The following is a 21,589-nucleotide window of genomic DNA, read 5'->3' on the forward strand; positions in this document are numbered from 1 at the left end:
CAGTGGCGTGCGCGCCCTTGTGTCTCACATAAGAGCCCGCAAACGGGCATTTTCGGCACGGCGCCATGCGAAGTATAAGCTCGGAGAAAAAGATAAGGTGGTGGTGGTGGTGGTAGGGGTAATGATTAAACCGATGGAGGGGGATGATATGCAAAACTTATCGCGAGACAGACACTTCTTCCTGATTTTTTTGTTCCTTTTTTTAGGTCTCGTTACTCCCCGTTACTTTCCTTTTTAAATCGTTTCTTGTTGTTGTTGTTCTTGTTGTTCTTCTTCTTCTTTTCTTTTTTTTTTTTTTTTTAATCATTTTTAATAACTTATTACAGTACTTTATTCGATTATTAATTACACTCTTAAGTTGTGATTTATCTAGTAGGTACAATTGCGGTCGCAAATATCGATACAATGTTTCATTTTTTCTTTTTTTTGGTCTTTTCGTCTTATTTTTCTTTCGTTCCCTTCTTAATATTATTTGTTGGTTTTTTTTTTTATTTTTTTCTATTTTTCTTTCTTCCATTTTTTTTGGGTTTTTTTTTTTAATATAATAATCATGTTCGTTTCTCTTGTGTATGACGCGTGTATGTATGTATGTACGTGTGTATGCGCGCGTGTGATTTATCATTATTATTATTACTATTATTATTATTATTATTATCATTATCATTATCATTATTATTATTATCATTATTATTATTATTATTTTATTAGGTTTTTTTTTTTTCTTAGTAAGGCCACGATCCACGGATGAGAAATCAAAAAAGAGAGAGACTGAAATTATACAATCCTTTCCAGCGAGCGTTCTTTTTGTTTCTTTAGTGTTTATCCTTTCCTAAGTAATAAAGGATCTATTTATATGGTATATGTATGCATATGTATCAACTAAACGTCGTTTATAGAAGCGGCAGTCTTTTACATGCTCTCGTTCTGTCCTATAACGCGAGAATGGTAAAATCGATTCTATCAAAAAAGCTTTCTCTTCAATTTTCCTCTATTATCTTATTTCTTTTTTTTTAATTTATTTATTCGAAGTTTTATTTATTAAAAAAGAAAAAAAAATCAAACGACGACTCTTCTCGTGGACCGTGGGGAAACGCCGGTCGTTGATTGACTAATGCTGCAAAATATTCGCCATATTGGTTTTTTTTCTTTCTTTTGTTTCTTTTTTTTTTTTCTTTTAAAGAGACCGATAAAATAAGAAAATATAATAAAAAGGATGATAAAAACGATGAAGAGAGCTGCTTTCGAGATTCCTTACGATTAGTTTACGTTACATATCTTAACAAATCTTACTTTCTAAAACTTTGGTCGGAATTAGCTGTTCGCCCATTTAACGGGCGGCACTTCGAGGATCGTCTAAAACTGCGTTCGCATGTTTTCCTTTCTTGCCGTTGTTTACAAAAAGCGCCGTGAATATAACGCGGAGAATAACAAGAATATATCGGAACGATGTTTTAAATGGGATAGAGAAAAAGAAATAGAGGGAGGAAAAGAAAGAGAGAGAGAGAGAAAAAATGAGATTACAAATGGGTAATACATGAAAATATGTAAAATAAAAACGAAGATAGAAAATGTATAGCGATAGCGGTGGTAGTGTGGTGATGGTTGTTGTTAAAAAGTAATATAAACTTAAAACTCGTTAATGTATATCCGACAAAAGTATATATAACGGTAATTAGAGAAAAAAGAGAAAGAAAATGATGATAAAGAGAGAGAGAAGAATATGCGCAACCGTATACAACGTTTATAATCACGGCGATATTAGAAAAAAAAAAGGTATACGCACGGTGAGACCACGTGACAACACTGTATATGGGGGTGGTTTGGGGTTGGGGGTGAGGGGTAAAAATAAGCACTCCCTCGATTACGATTATTAATCATATATCGCACACGAATGTCTCGTATCTGGCGATATTAAAGAGAGTAACCCGCGGAACTTTGAACGTTGTTGTTAATAATCGTGTACTCGGAGGATCGTCCAATCTCCGTTCATCCTTAGATGGTCGCCGATCATTTGACCGTCCTCTGACAAGTTGGCAAATTAACCGTGAAGAATACGTTGAGCTCTATCAACGATGCCAATATCAGGAAAACCGCGTACATACACAAACAGGCTCGGCCTACTTTTCGATCTAGTTGAAACTTATTCGAGGCGAAGGCGATGTAGAGTAACATTAACGTCGATAACAGTGATATGGCGCTGTACTCTAAACCACCGGAATTTATGCTGATGTAATGTTTCCCCGGTTGCGTGGGCGAAAACGATGATTTTATTAACCATGGTAGTCCCAAACATAGGAGTATGTCGAACGTGTTAGAACCGATCGAATTGCTTATTCCCATCGAGCCGTGTCCTGCAACACGAAAAACAACAATGATGATTATTATTTTACTCGAATAAATCAAACTTATATATATATATATAGATGTAAAGCACGATTGTGAAAGATGTGTCCTTGCATCGTAGATTTTTCTTACGTTAAAAAAGATTCCGACGAAATGGCAACTTACCAAGTTGGATATCGAATATATTTCTTTCGAGAATTTTCGTATCTAAAGTTAAAAACCGGACTCCAAATACATATATTATTTTTCGCCGATTGATTTGATTTTTCTGTTTTTTTTTTTTTTTGTTCAAATGTCTTTTTATCCAAACAAAATTATTATTGATTTTCTTATTTTACCTTGTTTCGCGACGATCACGCTTGAGACTGCTTCCGGTACACTGGTACCAGCCGCGAGGAACGTAATACCCATTACCGAGTCTGGTATCTTCAGTGTATCGCCTGAAATAATGACGTATCGAATCGAATCTCGTCAGTTGTGAAAATCTTTGTACTCCAACGATCATAATTCTTAATCATAATTCTCACCGATAATCGTGATCATCCACGCTACTACGTAACTCAACGAACCGATCCAAATGATACACATTAGGAACGTAACAGGGAACCAATTTTTAAATCGCGGCTTCTCGCAATCCGGTATCGTGCACATGAATATTAGGTGAATCGGCCAAGTCATAATCCAAGCTGTCTTTCTGATCCATCCGCCACGTGCAGGCCAAACCAATAACTCGTACTCGTAATCTGAAATATTCGTCAAAATCATAGACGTTATATCGTCGAACGTATTTAAAAATTAGATTTAATTCGTCTTACTCGGTTCAGGATTTTCCTCCTGTGCTTTGGTCCCACCATTTTGAAGCGGGACATCTATCGTTGCTATTTGTTCGACTCGATCGCCAGACGATTGCAACTTATCGGGTCTGGGTAAATGAATCTCATCGGCATCTGCGATACAACATTAAGATTTCAAAAATGTCACGTTTCAGACGAGTTATTAAAAATAATTCCCATTAGCAATTTAGTATTATTTACCGGTTGCGATGCGACAGTCGGCCGACGAGAATTGATCGTTGTTAGTGCGAAATCTCGTACACCGTTGAAATGATTTATCCCAATACATGACAGCAATGTAAACTATGTAGAGTAGAACCAGGGTAAGTGCCTCGTACCACTCGACGCGTTCGTCGTGTATGATGCATATTAAAATGGCGACGGTTACACCGTAGGCTAAACAATCCCTGCTAACGGGCCACCAATCTAATGGTACAACCTGAACCAGATTCGAAATAAAAAGAGAAAGATATTGTATTGCGCGACGATGAAATATGTGAAGATTTTTTCGGTTGCTTACCATTCCTGCACCGATCCCGCAGCAGGCAGGAACGGCAAGAATATTGAACACCGCCGATCCGACGATGGTTCCAACTCCGATGTCACCTTCGGTAATGAAAGTACCGATCGCGTTGACGAACAATTCCGGTGCGGACGTCGCGGCCGCCATGAACGTCGCACCAGCTACGTCTTTTGACATCGACAGTGCTACCAAATTGACATAAATAAAAGGAGAAGAGAGAGAGGACACGTTCGTAAGAAGAATAATTCGAATATTTGGCCGTTGATATGGTTAAATGTTCGATCGAACGATCGTTACCTACCGTGACATATTTTTTCTACCGCAGGTACAAAGAATTTATCGCATACGACTGCTAAAGCGATAAATAGATAAAGGGAGACTATTACGTGGACAACGACGGCACCGCCTTGCCTCTGTGCCTCGTCAAACAGATCATGTGGAAAATCTTCTATCGCAGGTGGCGTGCAATTTATACCTGCAACAAACAACACAACCCGTCTTTTCTCTCTTGGATTTAACAACTGAGCCGTGAAAGATAACCCCTGCGCTATTCCTATTCCTCACTCCCTTTTATATTTCCTATACCTTGACGAGTATTTTATCGTGTAAAATGAAATACCAATTATGAAAGAGAAATTAAGTATTACAACGTATTACGATATCGTTCATCGAATTTTTTCCTCGAAATTCGAGATACTCGTTATGGTAATGAAATTATAATCTATGAGATATGCGCGATGATGATCTTGAAATTCGATAATCGTTCAAATCTCGAGTAACGTTAGAAATGCACGTGCATTTGTTTCAAGTTGAATTCCCTGCGATATTAGATGGATGTAAGTACTTATACCCAAGTTAGATCACATTCGAGTAGGGTTCTTGGAATATCTGGGGAAATCGTATTAACGTGTAATGATCGATTGGCCGAGTCAAAAGTTACGAGTCCAGCGTGAGTTTCGTGTTAGGTCGTCGGACAGGAGTAGCGAGCAGTGAGCAGCAGCACGAGCCGTTTAAATCGTATTGTAGCCTACTTGTAATTATTATCATCATCGTCTGTACGGTAACGGAAAACGAACGGATGTTCCACACCCTCCATACTTGCTACTGCCGTAAAATACACGTTGTACTTTGAGTTACGTAACAGCCACGGGAAACGCGTCAGAGATCTCTAACGTGAAAGAACGACTGAAAAAAAAACTATATCTGTGTCTGTGTGTGTATGTGTGCGTGTGTTATCGGGATTGTATTCAATTATTATTATGATTATTTTCAAATAGACAAATAAGAATAATAATTTATCACGATCATGCCTATCATCCTATCGAATTGTTTCAACGAGTACAAAGATGAGAACGTGCCTTTAATTTCGAATTGATTTCAAAACAAATAGAGAATGAGAATGAGATCTCGTTTGTAAAGCTTAGCAGAAGCATTTTAGCTTGGATCTGTAAGGTACGATGATGACGGTGTGCAAACACGTCGAAGAAACGGTGTTGTACGCGGTCATCGAGTTGTCCATCGTGTAGCGTTTTAAGACGGTGATACGCCAAGTAGGAAACGTCTCGTTAAGGTCAGTCATTAGTTCAATTTTACGAAAGCTGCGTGTCGTGGAATTATTTGGCAAACAACTACGTGAGAAAAGCCACTTTGACGGTTCGGGTTGATGGGGGGGGAGGAGGTGGGAGGGATCTGCCATTTTAGATTGTGTTTAAACAATAAGAGCTAACGGGAGAGGTTTATTTGACGACACATTTATTCGCACGTCTCCTTAGAAATGTTGGAAACGACGAAAGATCGTGCCCCAACCTATGCCCATTAGTAATAGTAATTTTAGTTCTTACGAATGATGAATAACGATATATATAGGACAAAGGATCGTACCAGAGTTAATTTGTTGATTTTTAATGAAACGACAAAAGGGAATGAAATCTAATGTGGTTAGATTTAATCTCTCTCTTTCTTTCTCTCTCTGTAACTTCTTCCTTTTTCCTTTTCTCTTTGTATCTAATTTTTTTTTTCTCGTTTCTTTTTTCGTAGTACCTTTTTCTTTTTCTCTTAGTGGTGAAGGAGGAGGAGGAGGAGGGGAGATCATTATAAATAAATAAGCGAGTACAAAAGAGGATATATCATAGCATGACACGTGCATACGGGAGTTCGTTCGCATGCGCGTAGCACAACGTAGCGCAAATGGGACACAAAAAATGTCGGAACACGCGCGCGCGCATCTCTCTCGGGCTATTTTAATTTGCAGGGGTCAATTGGCCGGCCGGTTGGTCGATTGGTGTCTGTGCGAATTTATACCAATGGATTAAGATCTCTATTTTGTGTTGTAAATCCGTTTCGAGAACCACCCACCCTCTCCCCCCTCCTCCCTCGGCCCTTTCCTTCCTCGTTCCCTCTGTCAAGGGTCTCGTCTATAATTAAATGAAAAATTACTAAATAAATTATAATCCTCAATAAAACACGCACACGCGCACGAAGGGAACGGGGGTGGGGGTGGGAGTGGGGGCGTTCGTTATAAAAAAATAACGAACTGTAGCTCGTTAGATTAGCATTGATTTATTTTTTTTTTTTTCAATTCCTACGAGTATAATTCGATACGCGAGGTGTATTCTCGAGGTGGGGGTGGGGGAGGGTTATATCTTTGCAAAGATTTATTTTTCCTTTCTCGAACGCGAATGAAATGCTCCTCTCATCCATCTAAAACACCTTCGATCTTTTATCTTCTTTCTTTTTTTTTTTTTTTCCTTTTTCTCGAAGGAATGCTCTAATCTCCGGTTAAGTTTTCAAACCGGATATTAGAGGCTTAGAAACTAGAAATAGAAATGGATAGAATCTTTATTAAGTATTCTGGATTAGTACAACCTTAGGATCGCTCAACTGGTACATTGTGAAGAGCAATCAATTATAGGAACGTACGAGGAACAAGAGAGAGACACGGATAGTGAGATAAAGAGAGAGAGAGAGAGAGAGAAAGAAAGAAGGTGTAGAAAACATAGAATCACATTAAACAATATTTATACGTTATTTTCTACCCTTATTTTCCAGATACTTTAAATAAAGCCGTCTCTCATTTGCTTTTGCAAAAACTTATTTGAGATGAGAGAAAAGGATCTTTCTTTTCTTTAATTTAAAAGAGAAAAATCATTCTTTCCGAGTAGGTATATTATTATTTTAATTTCTTTTTTTTTCCTATAATACCCAGATACAACATCCTCTCGTTGTATAAAACTTATTTGGAAAAATAAAATTAAAAGCTCATTTTCTCTCTTCTCTCTCTCTCTCTCTGTATTTTCAAGTACGGTAATCTCATATTTCTTTTCCAGTATATTATTCTTATTATTATTATTATTATTAATATTATTTCTCCCATTTTTATTTGATACTCATGTTATACCTTATACCGCATCTCGTTATAAAACATATCTAAAAGAAAAGAACAAAAAAATCTCTCTCTCTCTCTCTCTCTACGAATCTCTTCGGCAGAGTCAACATTTTTTGGGTTAAAAGAAAAAAAAGGAAAAGAAAAAAAAAAAGGAAAGAATCCTATCTCTTTTCTTCTATCCGTGCCTTTTACTCCCCAGCCGTAAGGCTAACGCAGTGGTAGCGTGTAGAATGTGGTGGGTGTATTGGTGACTCGTACCGGTTATACAGCTATGTGGTTGATGTGACTTCCTACCGATTAAGCAACCTAAAGAAGTTAAATTGCTCTCATTCAACTGGCCAGAGTAGATGCCATTCATGCCTAATGTACGTCGTATAAACTAGATATAACGCGACTGGACAACTCGGCCGGTCTCGAGGGTCGATCGCTGACCGAAGACCGGAATCATTTCTTTCTCTCTTTCTATCTCAAATAGAAAAGAAAAAAAGAAAAAAAGAAAAAAAAAAAAAAAAAAAGAAGATTATAAGATGAAGACTAAGAAGAAGAAGAAGAAGAAGAAGAAGAAGATTATAAGAATATGAAGAAGAAGAAGAAGAAGAAGAAGAGGAGGAGGAGGAGGAGGAGTAGGAGTAGAAGTAGGAGTAGGGGGAAGGGGGTAGGGGAGCGAGAGGAGGGGGGAAAGAATAAAGTGAAGCAACGATATGTACAATACAATAGTTTGAAGAAACGAGGGGTCAGAAAAGAGCGAGGAATGAAAACCTTTGCCCCCTGCCGCCCCCCACACCTCCCCCCTCCGACCCCTTGCCCAGCCGGTTAAACTCTAATTGATTTTTATCTAGCTTAGGTAATTATTAAGAGTACTTAATTCGCGCTTAAGGCCACGTAAGTGGGGCCCCTTAGAGAACGATCGCCGGGTTAATACGCTAATGACACCACCACCCCCCCGCCAACTTCTTCGTCTTCGTCTTCGTCGTCGTCTTCGTCGTCGTCAACGTATTTTCTTTTTACCGATGCCGCCCATCGTTTCGATATAATTCAACCTGTATCATTATCATCAAAAATATGGTGGTATTATTTACTACACAACTGTTGTATTATTTATTTTTTTGTTTGTTTGTAGTGTCACCAACTAAAAATTTCTCCTCGTCGTCGTCGTCGTCGGACTGTTAGTTAGGGTGAATCTTTTTTTTTAAATTAATATTTTCAAAATAAAGTTAACAAGGAAAGGATTGATTATACGATTTCAAAGTGAAGTTTCAATCGCGATAAATAAAATACGAATTTTCTTTTTTGGGTTCATTCTATAATATTCACCTATGCTATTTATTTTCTTTAACATCTCTCGGTGTTTTCCTTGGTTTCTTTTTTAATTTTTCTTTTTTTCTTTTCTCTTTTAGTCAAAGATTTATTTTTCTTCACGGCCGCGAAACAACGAAATGGGAACACGAGTTTTTATAACTCTTGTTAATCTTCTTCACTTCTAGCGAAGAGTCTATTACGTTTTTATATGTATTATATCGTAAAAGTGAAACTCACTTTAGAATTTGACGATCGATACGTAAAAATATCGCGTGTAAAACGTACAGAGATCATGGGGTAGTTCGTAAAAAAAAAAAGAAAAAAAAAAGAAAAAATCACAGAAAACGATAAAACCCTAGAGATGCGGTAAATCTGATATACTTAAACCCGCGTTAAGTTATACCACCGAGAAATAGATTTGCGTTATGGATTCAAGTTACACTTTTGCGCTTTTCCCGACCAGAGGTATCTCGAGATTCTTGTCTCGTTTCTCTATTTCTGTCTGTCTGTCTGTCTTTATTTATTTATTTCTCTCTCTCTCTCTCTTTCTTTCTTTTGATTTCTCTCTCCTTTCTCTGTCTGTTTAATGTTATAAGCATTAAAAGAAAAATATATATTTTTTAAATTTTATGATAAATAAATTAGATATCGATAGTGATATTTGATAAAAATAGATTTTAGTTGAAGATAAAAAAAGGTTTAGTAGATAGATAGTACGTGTAGTTCGATAAAAAAAAAAAAAGAAAAGTCCTCCTCAAAGGAAACAATATTTCTCTTTGATCCGTCTTTGATCATTTTGCGTTTGCCAGAGGAAACACCGTTTGAAATCATTTTTCCGAAGGATATCGATTTATCTCTTTCCATTGTCCTCGTCAACTTTGTGATTCCTCAATCTCACGATGGATAAATTTCATTTTTCAAACAAAGGAACCGTCTTACGCGAGGTAGAACTACTCCCTCCTTCTCCCCCCCCCCACCCACACGTAAATAGAGGAACCACTAGAAGTATACTTAAAATTGAGAAATTGAAGAGTACGGATCGAGATAAGTTTGATGAAAATTAGAACGAACGATTCCGAGTGAAAATCTTTCAAAGTTCTTCTTTTGCATTAGAATCGCAGTAATTGAGAGATTAAAAGGTAGTATATGAAAATGGAACATTTCAAAAGATCCTGATAACTCTCTCTCTCTCTCTCTCTCTCTTTTTCCCTTTAATCTTTCTCTCTTTTCAATGAAAACAAAAACAACAAAATCGTTTGTAAAAGTGAAGAGCGAGGAAAGTTTATAAATTAAAATAATTTGATGCGCACGTGTTAATAAGAAAGAAAAAAAAACAAATTGTAATAAAACGTATCGTGGTTGGGTCGTTCAAATTTGAAACGTTCAAATTTTGAAGAAGATAAAAAATAATACGAATCTAAAACAGATCTAAGAAAAAAGAAAGATAGGTAGATGAGAGAGAGAGAGAGAGAGAGAAGAAGGGTGAATAATCGATCTTACCGTTAGACCAGGAATGAGTTATCCTCGTAAAATTCGACATGATTTCCAGCAAAGCATATTCTTCCTATCGGTTAGACGATCATACGAATAGAAAATCTCTAACAATATAATAAATGATTATAAAATATATAAATCACCGAATTATAAAATAATAATAATATGTATATATATATTATTATTATTATAATAATACTATTTAAAAAAAAACGAGACGAGATGATGTGGACTATTTTTTACGAGAGCTATACAATAATAATAATAATTATCATTATATTTTTTCTCAATATACATATATATATATATATATCGTCAGATACTTTTTCTTCTCACTAACAAGAAGGATCCTCTCGTGATCGATTTAGCGTCATTTTTCGATCGTTTTTCAATGAACCGATCGATTCTCATACCGCGTATTACTCTCTCGCGCGCGAGAAAAAAAAAAAAAAAAATAACAACAACAACAACAACAACAACAACAACAATAAACAACAACAACAAAGTAAAATCTTCTTTTTGATTGGCAGATGTTGCGCACTATCGAACTTAAACCCGTGTATATGAACGCACGAACGATTTTAACGACGTTAAATACCGCGATTTCTGGCGTTGCTGTCGTCGTCAACGTCGTCAACGTCGTCAACGTCGTCGTAGTCGTTGTTGCAACTACCCGTTCTCTTTCTATAATATCTCTTTTCGAGTACTATACTATCTCGTCCACATCTCTGGACCGAACCGAGAAACGTCACAAACGGAAATGTCTGGATTACAACGCGCTATCGTATTAAATGATGTTTTGCATTAGCGTTGCCGTGATTCGAACGTCGACTTCTCTTTCTCTCTCTCTTTCTCTCTTCTATGTCCTCTCATTTCATTTGCACGCTTTATTTCATCCCCCTCTCTCTATCTATCTATCTATCTCTCTCTCTCTCTCTCTCTCTCTCTCTCTTTACCCCTTTCACTTCCTCTCACTCTACCATTATTTTTACCTCTTCCTCCCCCCTACCCCCTTTCTCTCTCTCTCTCTCTCTGTGATTCTCTCATTCATTTAAAGAAGAAGATGAAAATCAAGAGGATAAAATTTTCGTTCACCAGTTCTTCACCAGTTCCCTATTTTTTATTAGTTTGTTCTCCCTATGTTGTTGTTGTTGTCGTCGTTGTTGTTGTTGTTGTTCTTGTTGAAATTGCGTATAAAAACTCGAATTCGTCATTCGATTGGAGAACTATTTATTCGTGAGAATTACCACCACCATCCCTACTACCCCAATGTGGTTGCCGAATTTTGGAAAAGTAATATTTCGCACCAACCTCCTCCTAGGTCAGACGTATCCATGTTGTCAATCCCGTTGTCACACACATACTACATTAACAACTACTCCGAAGTCCGACATCGTTTGTTGGAATCGCCCCTCCCTCTACTCTTCTCTCTCTCTCTCTCTCTCTCTCTCTTTCTCTCTCTCTGGATTTTTCTGTCTCTCTTTGCTTCTGGCTCAGCTCTTCGTCCGCGTCCGCTGAAAATCGTGGCTTTAGATGGGTTGGTTATATATGTGTGTATATATACATATGTGTGTGTGTGTGTACGTTTCGAAAGATTTTTTTTCCGCATGAAAAAGCATCGCCCCGTCGAGTTCGCGAACCTTGCGAGGTGTAGGTGTGCCAGGTACACTAAGTATATATTTATATCGATAACGGATTATCGGTATTTCTTTTTTATTTTTTTTTTATTATTATTTCTTCATTTATATTACTGCATTTTATTACATTTTATTATTTTGTTTTTTTGTTTACGTATCGAGGAAATGCGCGTGTAAACGTTTAATTATTTATGAATTATTTTATTATCAATCTCCCCCCCCTACTCTCGATTGTATGTGTGTGTGTATGTGTGTATTGGAATATTTTAAATTTATTTATCTCTAGATTTTAATTATTCGATAAAAGATTTTATTTGATAAAATTGTTTCATCGTTATTAATTATTTTCTTTTTTAATGAATTGTGTTACTTTTAAAATTAACTTTTATCGAGTAAATCACGTGTTTAAGTTTTAAATGAAAATTATTTATATCTTTTATCTATTATAATTTTAAATTATTCATCACTGTTCAGGTTCATCGTTTGATCTTTAATATTCTTAGTAAATTCGTAAATGTATTATTTTTGAAAAGAATTAGAAAAAGAATGTAACGCGTTTAATCGTAAGAAAATATGTTTCTTCCATTTCCATCCTGATTGATCTTATTTTTAGTCAACTCATTTTCTCGCCATTAGCCGATATTTTTCCATTAACAATAACCAAGTAATTTGAGTGCTTTCTGCGGAATAATGATAAGTCTAAAATGGTGTAATGGTTGAGTAATTTTAATAATTGTATAATGTACACATTATTTTACGAGTTGACAGTCCTTGTTGCAAACTAAAGATAACCAAAATTATGAGATTCGTATTATGTTAAACTTTTTAATCATTTTCAAACTTTATAGATTTCCATATAACTTGATTTGTTATTTTTCAAATTGCTTTTTTTTCATGTCAATGAAAAAAATATATTGCAAAAATATTATAATAATTATTTGTGCGCGAATAAAATTATATCTTAATTGGTTTAATTTATATCTAAAAAAAAAAGTATGTACGAGATGATATTTTATGATAAAATACAATAAAATGAAAGATATAAAATTAAACGTTTGATTCCTCTAATAAATTACATCGCGTTTTTGTACTTAATTACGAATTCAAATTCGTTTTGTTAGTCTAATATCAATGTTATTATTGTCTTAATATTTTGAATGACTTAACAATCGATTCGCAGAACAGATCGAGGCAAATTTCTCGTATTCGCCAATCGATAGCACGCTGCTTCTCGAGTACCTCGAAGATTCGGTATAAATGAGTCACGTGTGTAGTTTTATCGACGATAATTAATCGTCCCTAATCACAACTCGTCAAACGAACGACGAAAATTGCCGTCGACGTTTATTACGTTCGAAAAAGATCGTTAGGCGAAATTCACGTGCGAGAAACGAGCTAATCGATAAACTCGAAACTCGAACATCTGGATTACGATCATTTGTTATTTTCTTACATAATAATTCTTACGTATGTTAATTCATTATTACTCGTATGCAATTCATATTATCAAATTATAATTAGCATAAGTTAAAAATATATTTTTAATTCGCGTAGAGGACAAAAAAAAAGAAATTACAAATTTCAACAAAAAAAACAAAATTCAATTTAATTCGTCGTCGTATTGCGTATTGTACTTTGAAACAATCAACTTTTGTTTTTTTATTTTCGATTGATTCAAAATCAAAGCACTCATTGGGAAATCACGTTCTTTATCATACTTTAAAGCACTGTTGCCAACGCAATAAATATCTATCATAGTCTAGTATAATATTTACCATTAATGTAAATACAAAATAACACCGTAAACCTTTGGAATAATACAGGATTAATGAAATGACAGGTTTATTCAGTTATGTACGTAAATATGTTACTCTTATGACGTTTTCTAGGGCTAGACAAAATTTTCCTTCGATGATAGAAGGGAAGATTGTTTTCTTTGGTATCTTATCTCGAATACGAACACGTAAGAAAAACGGCCATGTTTCGATATCGATATTGATACCGATATCAGTATTGATTTGAACGTCTTCTGAGATTGATCGAATTGCAAAAATCATCTTCTTAACTTGCTTTACTTACTTATTGTCGTGATTACAAAAAAAAAGAGAAAAAAAAGGAAAAGTATTTCATTTTGTTTTTTATTTTGGTTTTTTTTTCAATTATTAACAAATCTAGATTTTCCTCTCTTCGTTAAACTTCGTTCAAGTTTTCTTACGAAGGAAAAAATATTTTTTTATTTTACTTTTTTTTTTTATTTACTTTCCTATACTAATCGTTATGGCGCGACGACACAGACATATGATAGCATTTAGAATATTATTCGTCATAGCCATACCTGCTATGTATTTTCTTTGCGTAAGTATCGGTGGATATAATTCGAAGGATCCAACATCGTTGACCGGTTATAAAAAAACTCGTAAGTATGACATAACAAAGAGAAAGAAAAAAAAAACACATAAAATGTTCATTTTCAATCGTAGCTCTATGTTATGTAATACATTTAATATAAATTTATATAACGCTTTGACGAGTCTCGAATTTGATTCAATTTGAAACAATTTAGATTACTAATGAAAATTACGCGTATGCGTTGACAACAAATATTCATTTTCTAAAACTATTTCTCCAAACTTTTTCACGCGATTTTTTAATTTTATTTTATTTTATCTTGTTAATAAGATTCGTAGAAGATACCCCCTCCTCGTTCGGTCTGCTAAAAGATTTTTACTAATCTGAGTCATGCATATATCATACGTCAAACGAATTTTTAATGAGAAAAAATTAGCTTTGGAAAAAGCATACATTTTATGAAGTAACAGTAGTAGTAAATTAATTAAAAAAAAAGAAAAAAAATGGATGAAAATGTTAATTGGCTGAACGTGGACGAATTATATGATATAAAATATCGATTAATATTAATCGACGATATATTTGTTGAATTTGTTTGTTGTTTTTTAATGTTTTCTTCTTATCGAATTTAAATATGAAAAAAAATTACGTCGTACGTAGAAAGTCGTTCGAGATTCCGAGCATTATCGAATAAAAAGATCTCTCGAGAGTTCTCGTCGCGTGAGAGGACGACGTTACGTTACGACGATTATTTTGTCTTATAATCTGCCAACTCGACGAGGAATTACCCGGTACGGTTTAATTCGATCGAATTAGAGACAACCTCCTCTTGCTCTTCTCAAGATTCTATTACCTCGCGTACAACTTCCTCTCTCTCTCTCTCTTTTTCTTCTGAGAAGGAACGAGATTAAAAAAAAAAAAAAAAAGAAAAAGAAAAAAGCAATAAAAGGAAACACAATTTTCTAAGCGAATGAAATTATCGTAAAGGGACACCCGTTAGATTCGTAGAAATTATTTTAAATTTTACTGAATATAATATTATTATACATCGAACGAAAAAAAAGAACCCCTGGAATCGATATTCGATTCTACTCGCGTGGTTCTTTTTTAATTTTGTTCCAATCATCCCTCCTTTCTCTCTTTTTTTTCTTCTTTTAATTAATTTTATTTTATGTATTTTTTTCATATTCACGCGAAGATCTACGAAGACTCTTGCAAACGGTTGCGGACGTTCAACAGGAAATAATAGAAGAGAATTGTACAGCACCGGCCATTGACGAATTCCCATCGGATGGATTTACCCGAGTACAACGACAATCGGGTTTCATAGCGATTCATTTCGCCATAGCTATTTATCTCTTTTTACTTCTCGCTATCGTCTGCGACGATTTCTTCGTGCCATCGATAAAGAAAATATGCGAGAGTGAGTAAAGCTTATCGAATATTTAGATTTTCTTTTCTTTTCTTTTTTTTGTAATCATAAAGGATAACAAGAATGATCGTTGAATGATCGATTCAAATGAATTTCGTTAGAGTTGAAATTGAGCGAGGACGTAGCAGGTGCAACTATTATGGCTGCGGCTAGCTCAAGTCCAGAATTATTCATCAATGTTGTTGGAACTTTCATAACGGAAGGGGATTTAGGTGTAGGCACGATTGTTGGTTCCGCTGTGTTCAACATACTTGCCGTACCAGCTTGTTGTGGATTATTTGCTAAACAGGTTTACAATTTTAATTAATCTGTTTTCTCTCCAACTTTATTATAATCTAATCGATGAAAAATTACGTTTAAAAAGAAAAAAAAAAACATTCTCAACGTTGTTTTATTTTTAGGCATTACAACTAGAATGGTGGCCCATAACACGCGACACATTGGCGTATGCTTTCACTGTACTTTTATTGATCATAACACTTCGAAACGGTCGTGTCGAGTGGTACGAAGGCTTGATTCTCATTTCATTTTATATCCTTTACATTTCGGGTAAGTCGAAAAACGTGATAGGAAACACGTGAGCCCCAGCCCTTCTGAAACAATTTCACCCCCTTCCTCCTCCTCCTCCTCCTCCCCAAATTCCCTTAGTCAGGATTCGATTGAAATTCTATGTCTCCTTTCAGCCATGTGTTTCGATGGAAGGATCGGTGGATTTCTCAAACGTGTCACGTCGAAGAGGAAACCATACAAAAACATTTCCGAAAATAGTCCTCTTCTTTCTAACAGTACGATTAAAACAAATTTATTACGATTTTAAACAAATATATCCAATTTTAATGTCCCATTTCTTTTGCATTTGTTCTTACAGTGCATGCGAAAAGCGTCGACATCGAGAGTTTCGGCACGAGCGAAGAGGAAGAAGCACGTGAGTGTTTGTATTTAAAAAAAAAAAAAAAATTTCTTAATTTCATCCTATGAGAACAAGAAAATTGATCTGATGTTATATTTACAGTTGAAATCGTAAGTATGACAAGTTGGCCGAGCTCGAATGGCGAAAAAATATGGTGGCTATTAACGTGGCCCATCAATCTGGCACTGCTCGTTACGATTCCAGATTGCAGGAGACCCAAATTAAAATCATGGTATCCTCTTACATTCATAATGTGCATTATGTGGATCGCTAGTACGTCTTACGTAGTAGGATGGGTGATTACGATTATTGGTAGGTATTATTATTTCATTATTTTGTTCTCAATAACACCTATATCATTGATATGATTAAGATCAATAAGGTTTATTAATAAAAATCCATACATATATTTATGTAATAACCCATAGGTGATACATTCAACATTCCTGACTCGATAATGGGATTGACTTTCCTCGCTGCTGGAATGAGCGTGCCCGAAGCTGTGTCTAGCGTTATCGTAACAAATCAAGGTAATTAACTAACGTTTCAAGATAATTCAAAGTTTATATCGACATATTATTAACTATACGAATATAATTATATGTGTTATTATTTCGTTTGTTATTATTTAAGGTCTCGGATCCATGGGAATAAGTAATTCGATAGGTTCGAACGTATTCGACGTCTTACTTTGCTTAGGATTACCATGGTTCGTGAAGAGTGCCATAATGCCAACTATACCCGGAGAACATAGCGTTAAAATTAATTCACAAGGTCTCGTTTATAGTTCTGTATCATTGTTCTCGACGTTATTCGTCTTATACGTCTCACTCGCGTGTAACAAATTTAAATTAAATCGTGGTATAGGTATAACATGTCTTATAACATACGCCATATTTTTAGTATTCGCATCGGTCATAGAACTTAATATCTTTTTCGTCGTCAATTTACCTATATGCAAACACTGACGATAACTATCGTGTGCGCGCCCGTTTATTTCTTTCTTTTTGTTTCTTTCTGTCTCCCTTTTCCGCGTGCACGCTTCTTATGCAAAGACAACGTAATTTAAAGTACATATGTATGTATTAAATACAAACGATTCGATGGTGCTAGTCAATTATTTGTAACATGCCCATTTAGTACATTACGATTCGTTATTTTTGAATTAACACATGAATCTGAATGTATTTTTTATTAAGTAATTCCTTTTCTATTTTAGTCAAACGTATACTTGTTATTAATGTTTCATTAACAATAAGTACTCAAAAAGATGTGTATATATATATATATACATATATACACACATGGAAGTGTAAATATATAATATATATATATGGCAATTTATTTATCTTTTACATAATAAAGAACATTAAAGAAAGATATTATTAGATATTAAAAGGAAGTGCTCATTTATCACGCATAGTTTGGTGTTAATATTCTTATTAGAATGTCAAACGGTGACAATGATTCTCAAAAGAGAATACGATTAAATGTAGATCTGGTATAAATGATGATCAAACAGTAAAGTGAAAATTATTATTTAATATTTATTGGAACGTAAGTAAAAGGAAGTCATTTAAATTTGTCCGCAATCAGCAATTACTATTTTCTGACGAGTCTTGCCGGTCTGGCTACCAAAACTTTCGACTCTCTTGATTACATCCATACCTTCGACAACGGATCCAAAGACTACGTGCTTATCGTCTAACCAAGTAGTTCTAGCAGTCGTTATGAAGAATTGTGATCCATTGGTGTTCGGGCCAGAATTAGCCATGGAAAGTAATCCGGAATCGAGGTGCTTAAGTTCAAAATTTTCATCCTCGAATTTTTCACCATAAATTGATTTGCCACCGGTGCCATCATGATTTGTAAAGTCTCCTCCTTGGCACATGAAGTTAGGTATAACACGATGGAAGGTACTACCTTTATATCCAAAGCCTTTCTCTCCAGTACAAAGAGCACGGAAATTCTCAGCTGTTTTTGGTACAATATCTGCTCTCAATTCCATAACTACACGACCAATAGGCTTTTTGTCTGCGGTTATGTCGAAGTATACTTTCGGCAAACCCATTTTCTTAGTTTATACTAGAAAAACTATTAACAGAGTACCTAAGATAGACAACATTGGTTAAAATATTAGAGTGATGATATTATATATTAAAATTCTTAAATAATAATTAAATAATATATTGTGTAATATATTAATCGAATTTGATCAATTTATCGAGAATTATCGATAGAAATGGATTTTATTTTATTCATTGAATATATTACGATAATAATAATTTATAAATTCGTAGAACTCACCTCTTCGTCTAGTGTAGCAACGGATATGTAACGGTCGTTCTTCTCTTATGGCACAGTTTTTTTATTGATTTAAGAGGGCGCTTCCGTACACACGGTGTCCGGTGTGAAGTTGACGTCGAAAACTCTTGTCTCGAAATATTCCAAGGTTGGCAGCATGGAAAAACTAAAAATACTGACAAATGATTTTGTAATTTATCCACTGTTATTCCACCAGTTCATCACGCGCACACGCACACTTATAAATAAGTGCATATGACAGCTTGTTAAAAAACAAAATAGAAAAAACGTTATTGTGAACATATTTCTCTACCACATAGAAAGCTGTTTTGACGTTTCCATTTCATTTTGTGTACGTTGGATAAATCGATAATAAATAATTCATTGTTTTGTGTGTGTTCTTTTAACGACGTCAGGTCATGAGAAGTATATAGTTACAATTGTTACTGATAATAAAATAAACCAAAGTGCATAATCATTTAACATATAAGGGCGTATTAGTTTAATACATCAAGGTAATATTTTATATTTATTATTTATTTCTTTTATCCATGTTTAATAATTCATGAAAAATTATCAAATTTCGTTTCAACTCTAATTTCTATCTTAAATGCAATAATAATTATAAATCTTATAATGATATTTTGAGATTGGTTATTTAGGAAGATGTTAGAATGTAAATTTTTATCTACAATATAATCAGTTTAATTATCTCTTTGTTTACGACACTATGATTCAATCCCATGAATCATCTTAATGATTTGAAAAGTATTTTATCATTTGTTATAATAGAATAAACGATGAAGATTCTTAGTTTGTCTTGTTTTGCGAGCAATGTTAGGATTGAAAATAAATTAATTGTGGATTTTGTTTTTCAGATAACAAAATGCCTATTTTATATAGCGTTGTGTCTCGAGGAATCACCGTGTTCGCCTATCATGCCACTTGTGCCGGTAATTTTGAAGAAGTTACGGAAAAAATATTGGCACAGATACCACCTAGAAATAATAAGATGACTTATTCCCAAGGACCTTATCTTTTTCATTATATTTGCGAGGACTCTCTTATTTACATGTGTATAACTGACGATGTACGTACAAAGTATTTCACTTGAATAATACATTTGTTTTTTAATAAAAAAAACTTATAAGATTACATTCTTTTTCGTTTTTTCTTTTTCAGGATTTTCAAAGATCCAGAGCATTCCTGTTTCTTAACGAGATAAAACGCAGATTTTTAACTGTTTATGGAGAGGGAGCTCAAACTGCCATGGCTTATGCCATGAATACAGAATTTAGTAGAGTTTTAGCTAACGAAATGGTAAAATTTATACATTTTTCTAATTCAAATACGTTTAATTATAAGCACAATGATGTATTTGATTTTGTAGAAACACTATAGCGAATCCAGGGACATTGATACTATATCCAAAGTTCACGGGGAACTTGACGAATTAAAAGATATTATGGTTAAGAATATAGACAATTTAGCAATGCGTGGAGAAAGATTAGAACTCTTAATTAACAAGACTGAAAATTTAACTGCGAGTGTAAGTAACGTTTCAATGATATTATTTAATCGAATTAACTTGTATACTAATGGAAGAATATTTTCAGTCTGTTACATTCAGAAAGACGAGTAGGAACTTGGCACGCTCATTGTTTTGGAAAAACGTTAAAATTTATGTCATTATAGGAGTGGTTTTAATAGTAAGTTAACATATATTCCATTCTTTTTTATCAGGTGGAAAAGAAACGAATCAAAAAATGTTTTTTAAATATTCTGCGTTACAGGTAGTGGTTTATGTTGTGGTGTCAATAGCATGTGGTGGATTGGGTTGGCAAAAGTGTGTTGGAAATTAAACACCTGAAAAGATCTGAATAAGCTGTGCCTAGAATACGTTACGTCATATGAAATAAAGAAAAACTTTGGGATGATTAAGAACGATGTCAAATATGGAAGGCCTTTGTTAAGACGAAAGTGAACTGCATCGTCTTTAAATCATACTAAATATTATATATAGATACACATATACATATATTCTATATTTATTTGCTATATTTTAAGGACACAAACGTTTCTTACTATAAATACTTAGAAATAATGAGATGCTCGTATAATTTACATATAACTTAGCATAGTTAATTGATTAATTTATATATTATATTGATTATTTGTATCGTCAATCAGGGATATTATATTCTTAAATCTTAAAGATACGAAAATGGAAACGAAATATCTAATTTATTTTTCTCTACGTCGGTAATACTTTATATTAAGATTATCGACGGTCAATATGATTAAACTAGAAACTGCTATTAACAGTGGTCGATAATTTAAAAATAGGAATCTACTATTATCGACGGTAGATATTTTAAAGGTAGAAAACTGTCGTTACCGATGGTCGATGAGATAAAGGTAGAAAACTGCCGTTACCGACGGTCGATGAGATAAAGGTAGAAAACTGCCGTTACCGACGGTCGATAAGATAAAAGTAGAGCACTACTATTACCGATATGGTGCTTAGCCGGCCTGCCACTAAAGTGGCTTTTGCGAATATTTTTTCCAGGTCGATGAGCCACTATAGTGGCTCACTCGAGTAACTCATTTTTTTCTGCTTTTGTCGTTCTATGCCAACTTTTTTGTTCTGCTAGTCTCATCGATTTTTATTTGGCTAGATTTTCTATAGAATTACGATGGTAATTTATCGGTCGTTCGTTCGGCTTTTTTCCACGCCATTAGTCGCATTAAGTTTCCGCGAGAAGAGCTACGAGATGCTTTCCGTGGGCACCCCCTTGTGTTTCCTGAAAATTACTTATCTGCGCATGCTCTCTCGTTTGTTCATTTCCTTTCACATATCATCCATCCACATGCATATTCATACATACATACATATATACATATGCAAATATATAAAATCAAAAATATTAGGATGAATCAAAAGTGTTGTGTTATTAACTGCATAATGTATTGTTTTTGTACAATTTACTATGGAAATATTAGTAAAAAAAAAAAAAAGAAAGTGAAATTTATAATAAAAAAGGAAAAAGTAAGGAAAAGTAGGTACGATCCTGGAATAG

The 21,589-nt window shown here is 34.4% G+C and overlaps 4 protein-coding genes across 6 annotated transcripts; 2 read left to right on the plus strand and 2 right to left on the minus strand.

The window, feature by feature from the left end:
• Positions 1 to 1,172: 1,172 nt before the first annotated feature.
• On the minus strand, positions 1,173 to 11,269 carry LOC122523623 (sodium/potassium/calcium exchanger 3). 2 transcript variants are annotated; one of them, XM_043645497.1, is made up of 9 exons: positions 10,218 to 10,468; positions 9,884 to 9,981; positions 4,001 to 4,174; positions 3,697 to 3,884; positions 3,378 to 3,615; positions 3,159 to 3,290; positions 2,871 to 3,086; positions 2,682 to 2,783; positions 1,173 to 2,351 (listed from the first exon to the last, which is right to left on the minus strand). In XM_043645497.1, the coding sequence occupies exons 2-9, from the start codon at positions 9,921 to 9,923 to the stop codon at positions 2,008 to 2,010; spliced, it is 1,434 nt and encodes a 477-aa protein (XP_043501432.1). In that variant the 5' UTR covers positions 9,924 to 9,981; positions 10,218 to 10,468; the 3' UTR covers positions 1,173 to 2,007. The 2 variants fall into 2 exon arrangements, with proteins under 2 accessions (XP_043501432.1, XP_043501433.1); XM_043645498.1 differs by lacking the exons at positions 9,884 to 9,981; positions 10,218 to 10,468 and adding an exon at positions 11,189 to 11,269.
• LOC122523625 (sodium/potassium/calcium exchanger 4-like) lies at positions 11,212 to 17,382 on the plus strand. Of its 2 annotated transcripts, XM_043645505.1 has the most exons (9): positions 13,777 to 13,930; positions 15,062 to 15,286; positions 15,397 to 15,584; positions 15,697 to 15,844; positions 15,979 to 16,080; positions 16,164 to 16,220; positions 16,308 to 16,517; positions 16,634 to 16,735; positions 16,839 to 17,382. In XM_043645505.1, the coding sequence occupies exons 1-9, from the start codon at positions 13,792 to 13,794 to the stop codon at positions 17,171 to 17,173; spliced, it is 1,506 nt and encodes a 501-aa protein (XP_043501440.1). In that variant the 5' UTR covers positions 13,777 to 13,791; the 3' UTR covers positions 17,174 to 17,382. The 2 variants fall into 2 exon arrangements, with proteins under 2 accessions (XP_043501439.1, XP_043501440.1); XM_043645504.1 differs by lacking the exons at positions 13,777 to 13,930; positions 16,839 to 17,382 and adding exons at positions 11,212 to 11,414; positions 11,494 to 11,540 and having other exon boundaries at positions 16,308 to 16,793.
• A 350-nt stretch (positions 17,383 to 17,732) lies between these two features.
• On the minus strand, positions 17,733 to 18,607 carry LOC122523627 (peptidyl-prolyl cis-trans isomerase-like). The gene is made up of 2 exons (XM_043645507.1): positions 18,513 to 18,607; positions 17,733 to 18,314 (listed from the first exon to the last, which is right to left on the minus strand). Exon 2 carries the CDS (start codon positions 18,274 to 18,276, stop codon positions 17,782 to 17,784), a length of 495 nt encoding a protein of 164 aa, XP_043501442.1. The 5' UTR covers positions 18,277 to 18,314; positions 18,513 to 18,607; the 3' UTR covers positions 17,733 to 17,781.
• Positions 18,608 to 18,614: 7 nt separating this feature from the next.
• On the plus strand, positions 18,615 to 20,740 carry LOC122523626 (vesicle-associated membrane protein 7). Its single transcript, XM_043645506.1, has 6 exons — positions 18,615 to 19,024; positions 19,388 to 19,599; positions 19,692 to 19,829; positions 19,900 to 20,058; positions 20,126 to 20,218; positions 20,303 to 20,740. Exons 2-6 carry the CDS (start codon positions 19,396 to 19,398, stop codon positions 20,369 to 20,371), a joined length of 663 nt encoding a protein of 220 aa, XP_043501441.1. The 5' UTR covers positions 18,615 to 19,024; positions 19,388 to 19,395; the 3' UTR covers positions 20,372 to 20,740.
• Positions 20,741 to 21,589: the final 849 nt, after the last annotated feature.

Source organism: Polistes fuscatus, unplaced genomic scaffold (assembly GCF_010416935.1).
Source record: "Polistes fuscatus isolate 324 unplaced genomic scaffold, CU_Pfus_HIC Scaffold6, whole genome shotgun sequence".
In the NCBI taxonomy this organism is placed as follows: domain Eukaryota; kingdom Metazoa; phylum Arthropoda; class Insecta; order Hymenoptera; family Vespidae; genus Polistes; species Polistes fuscatus.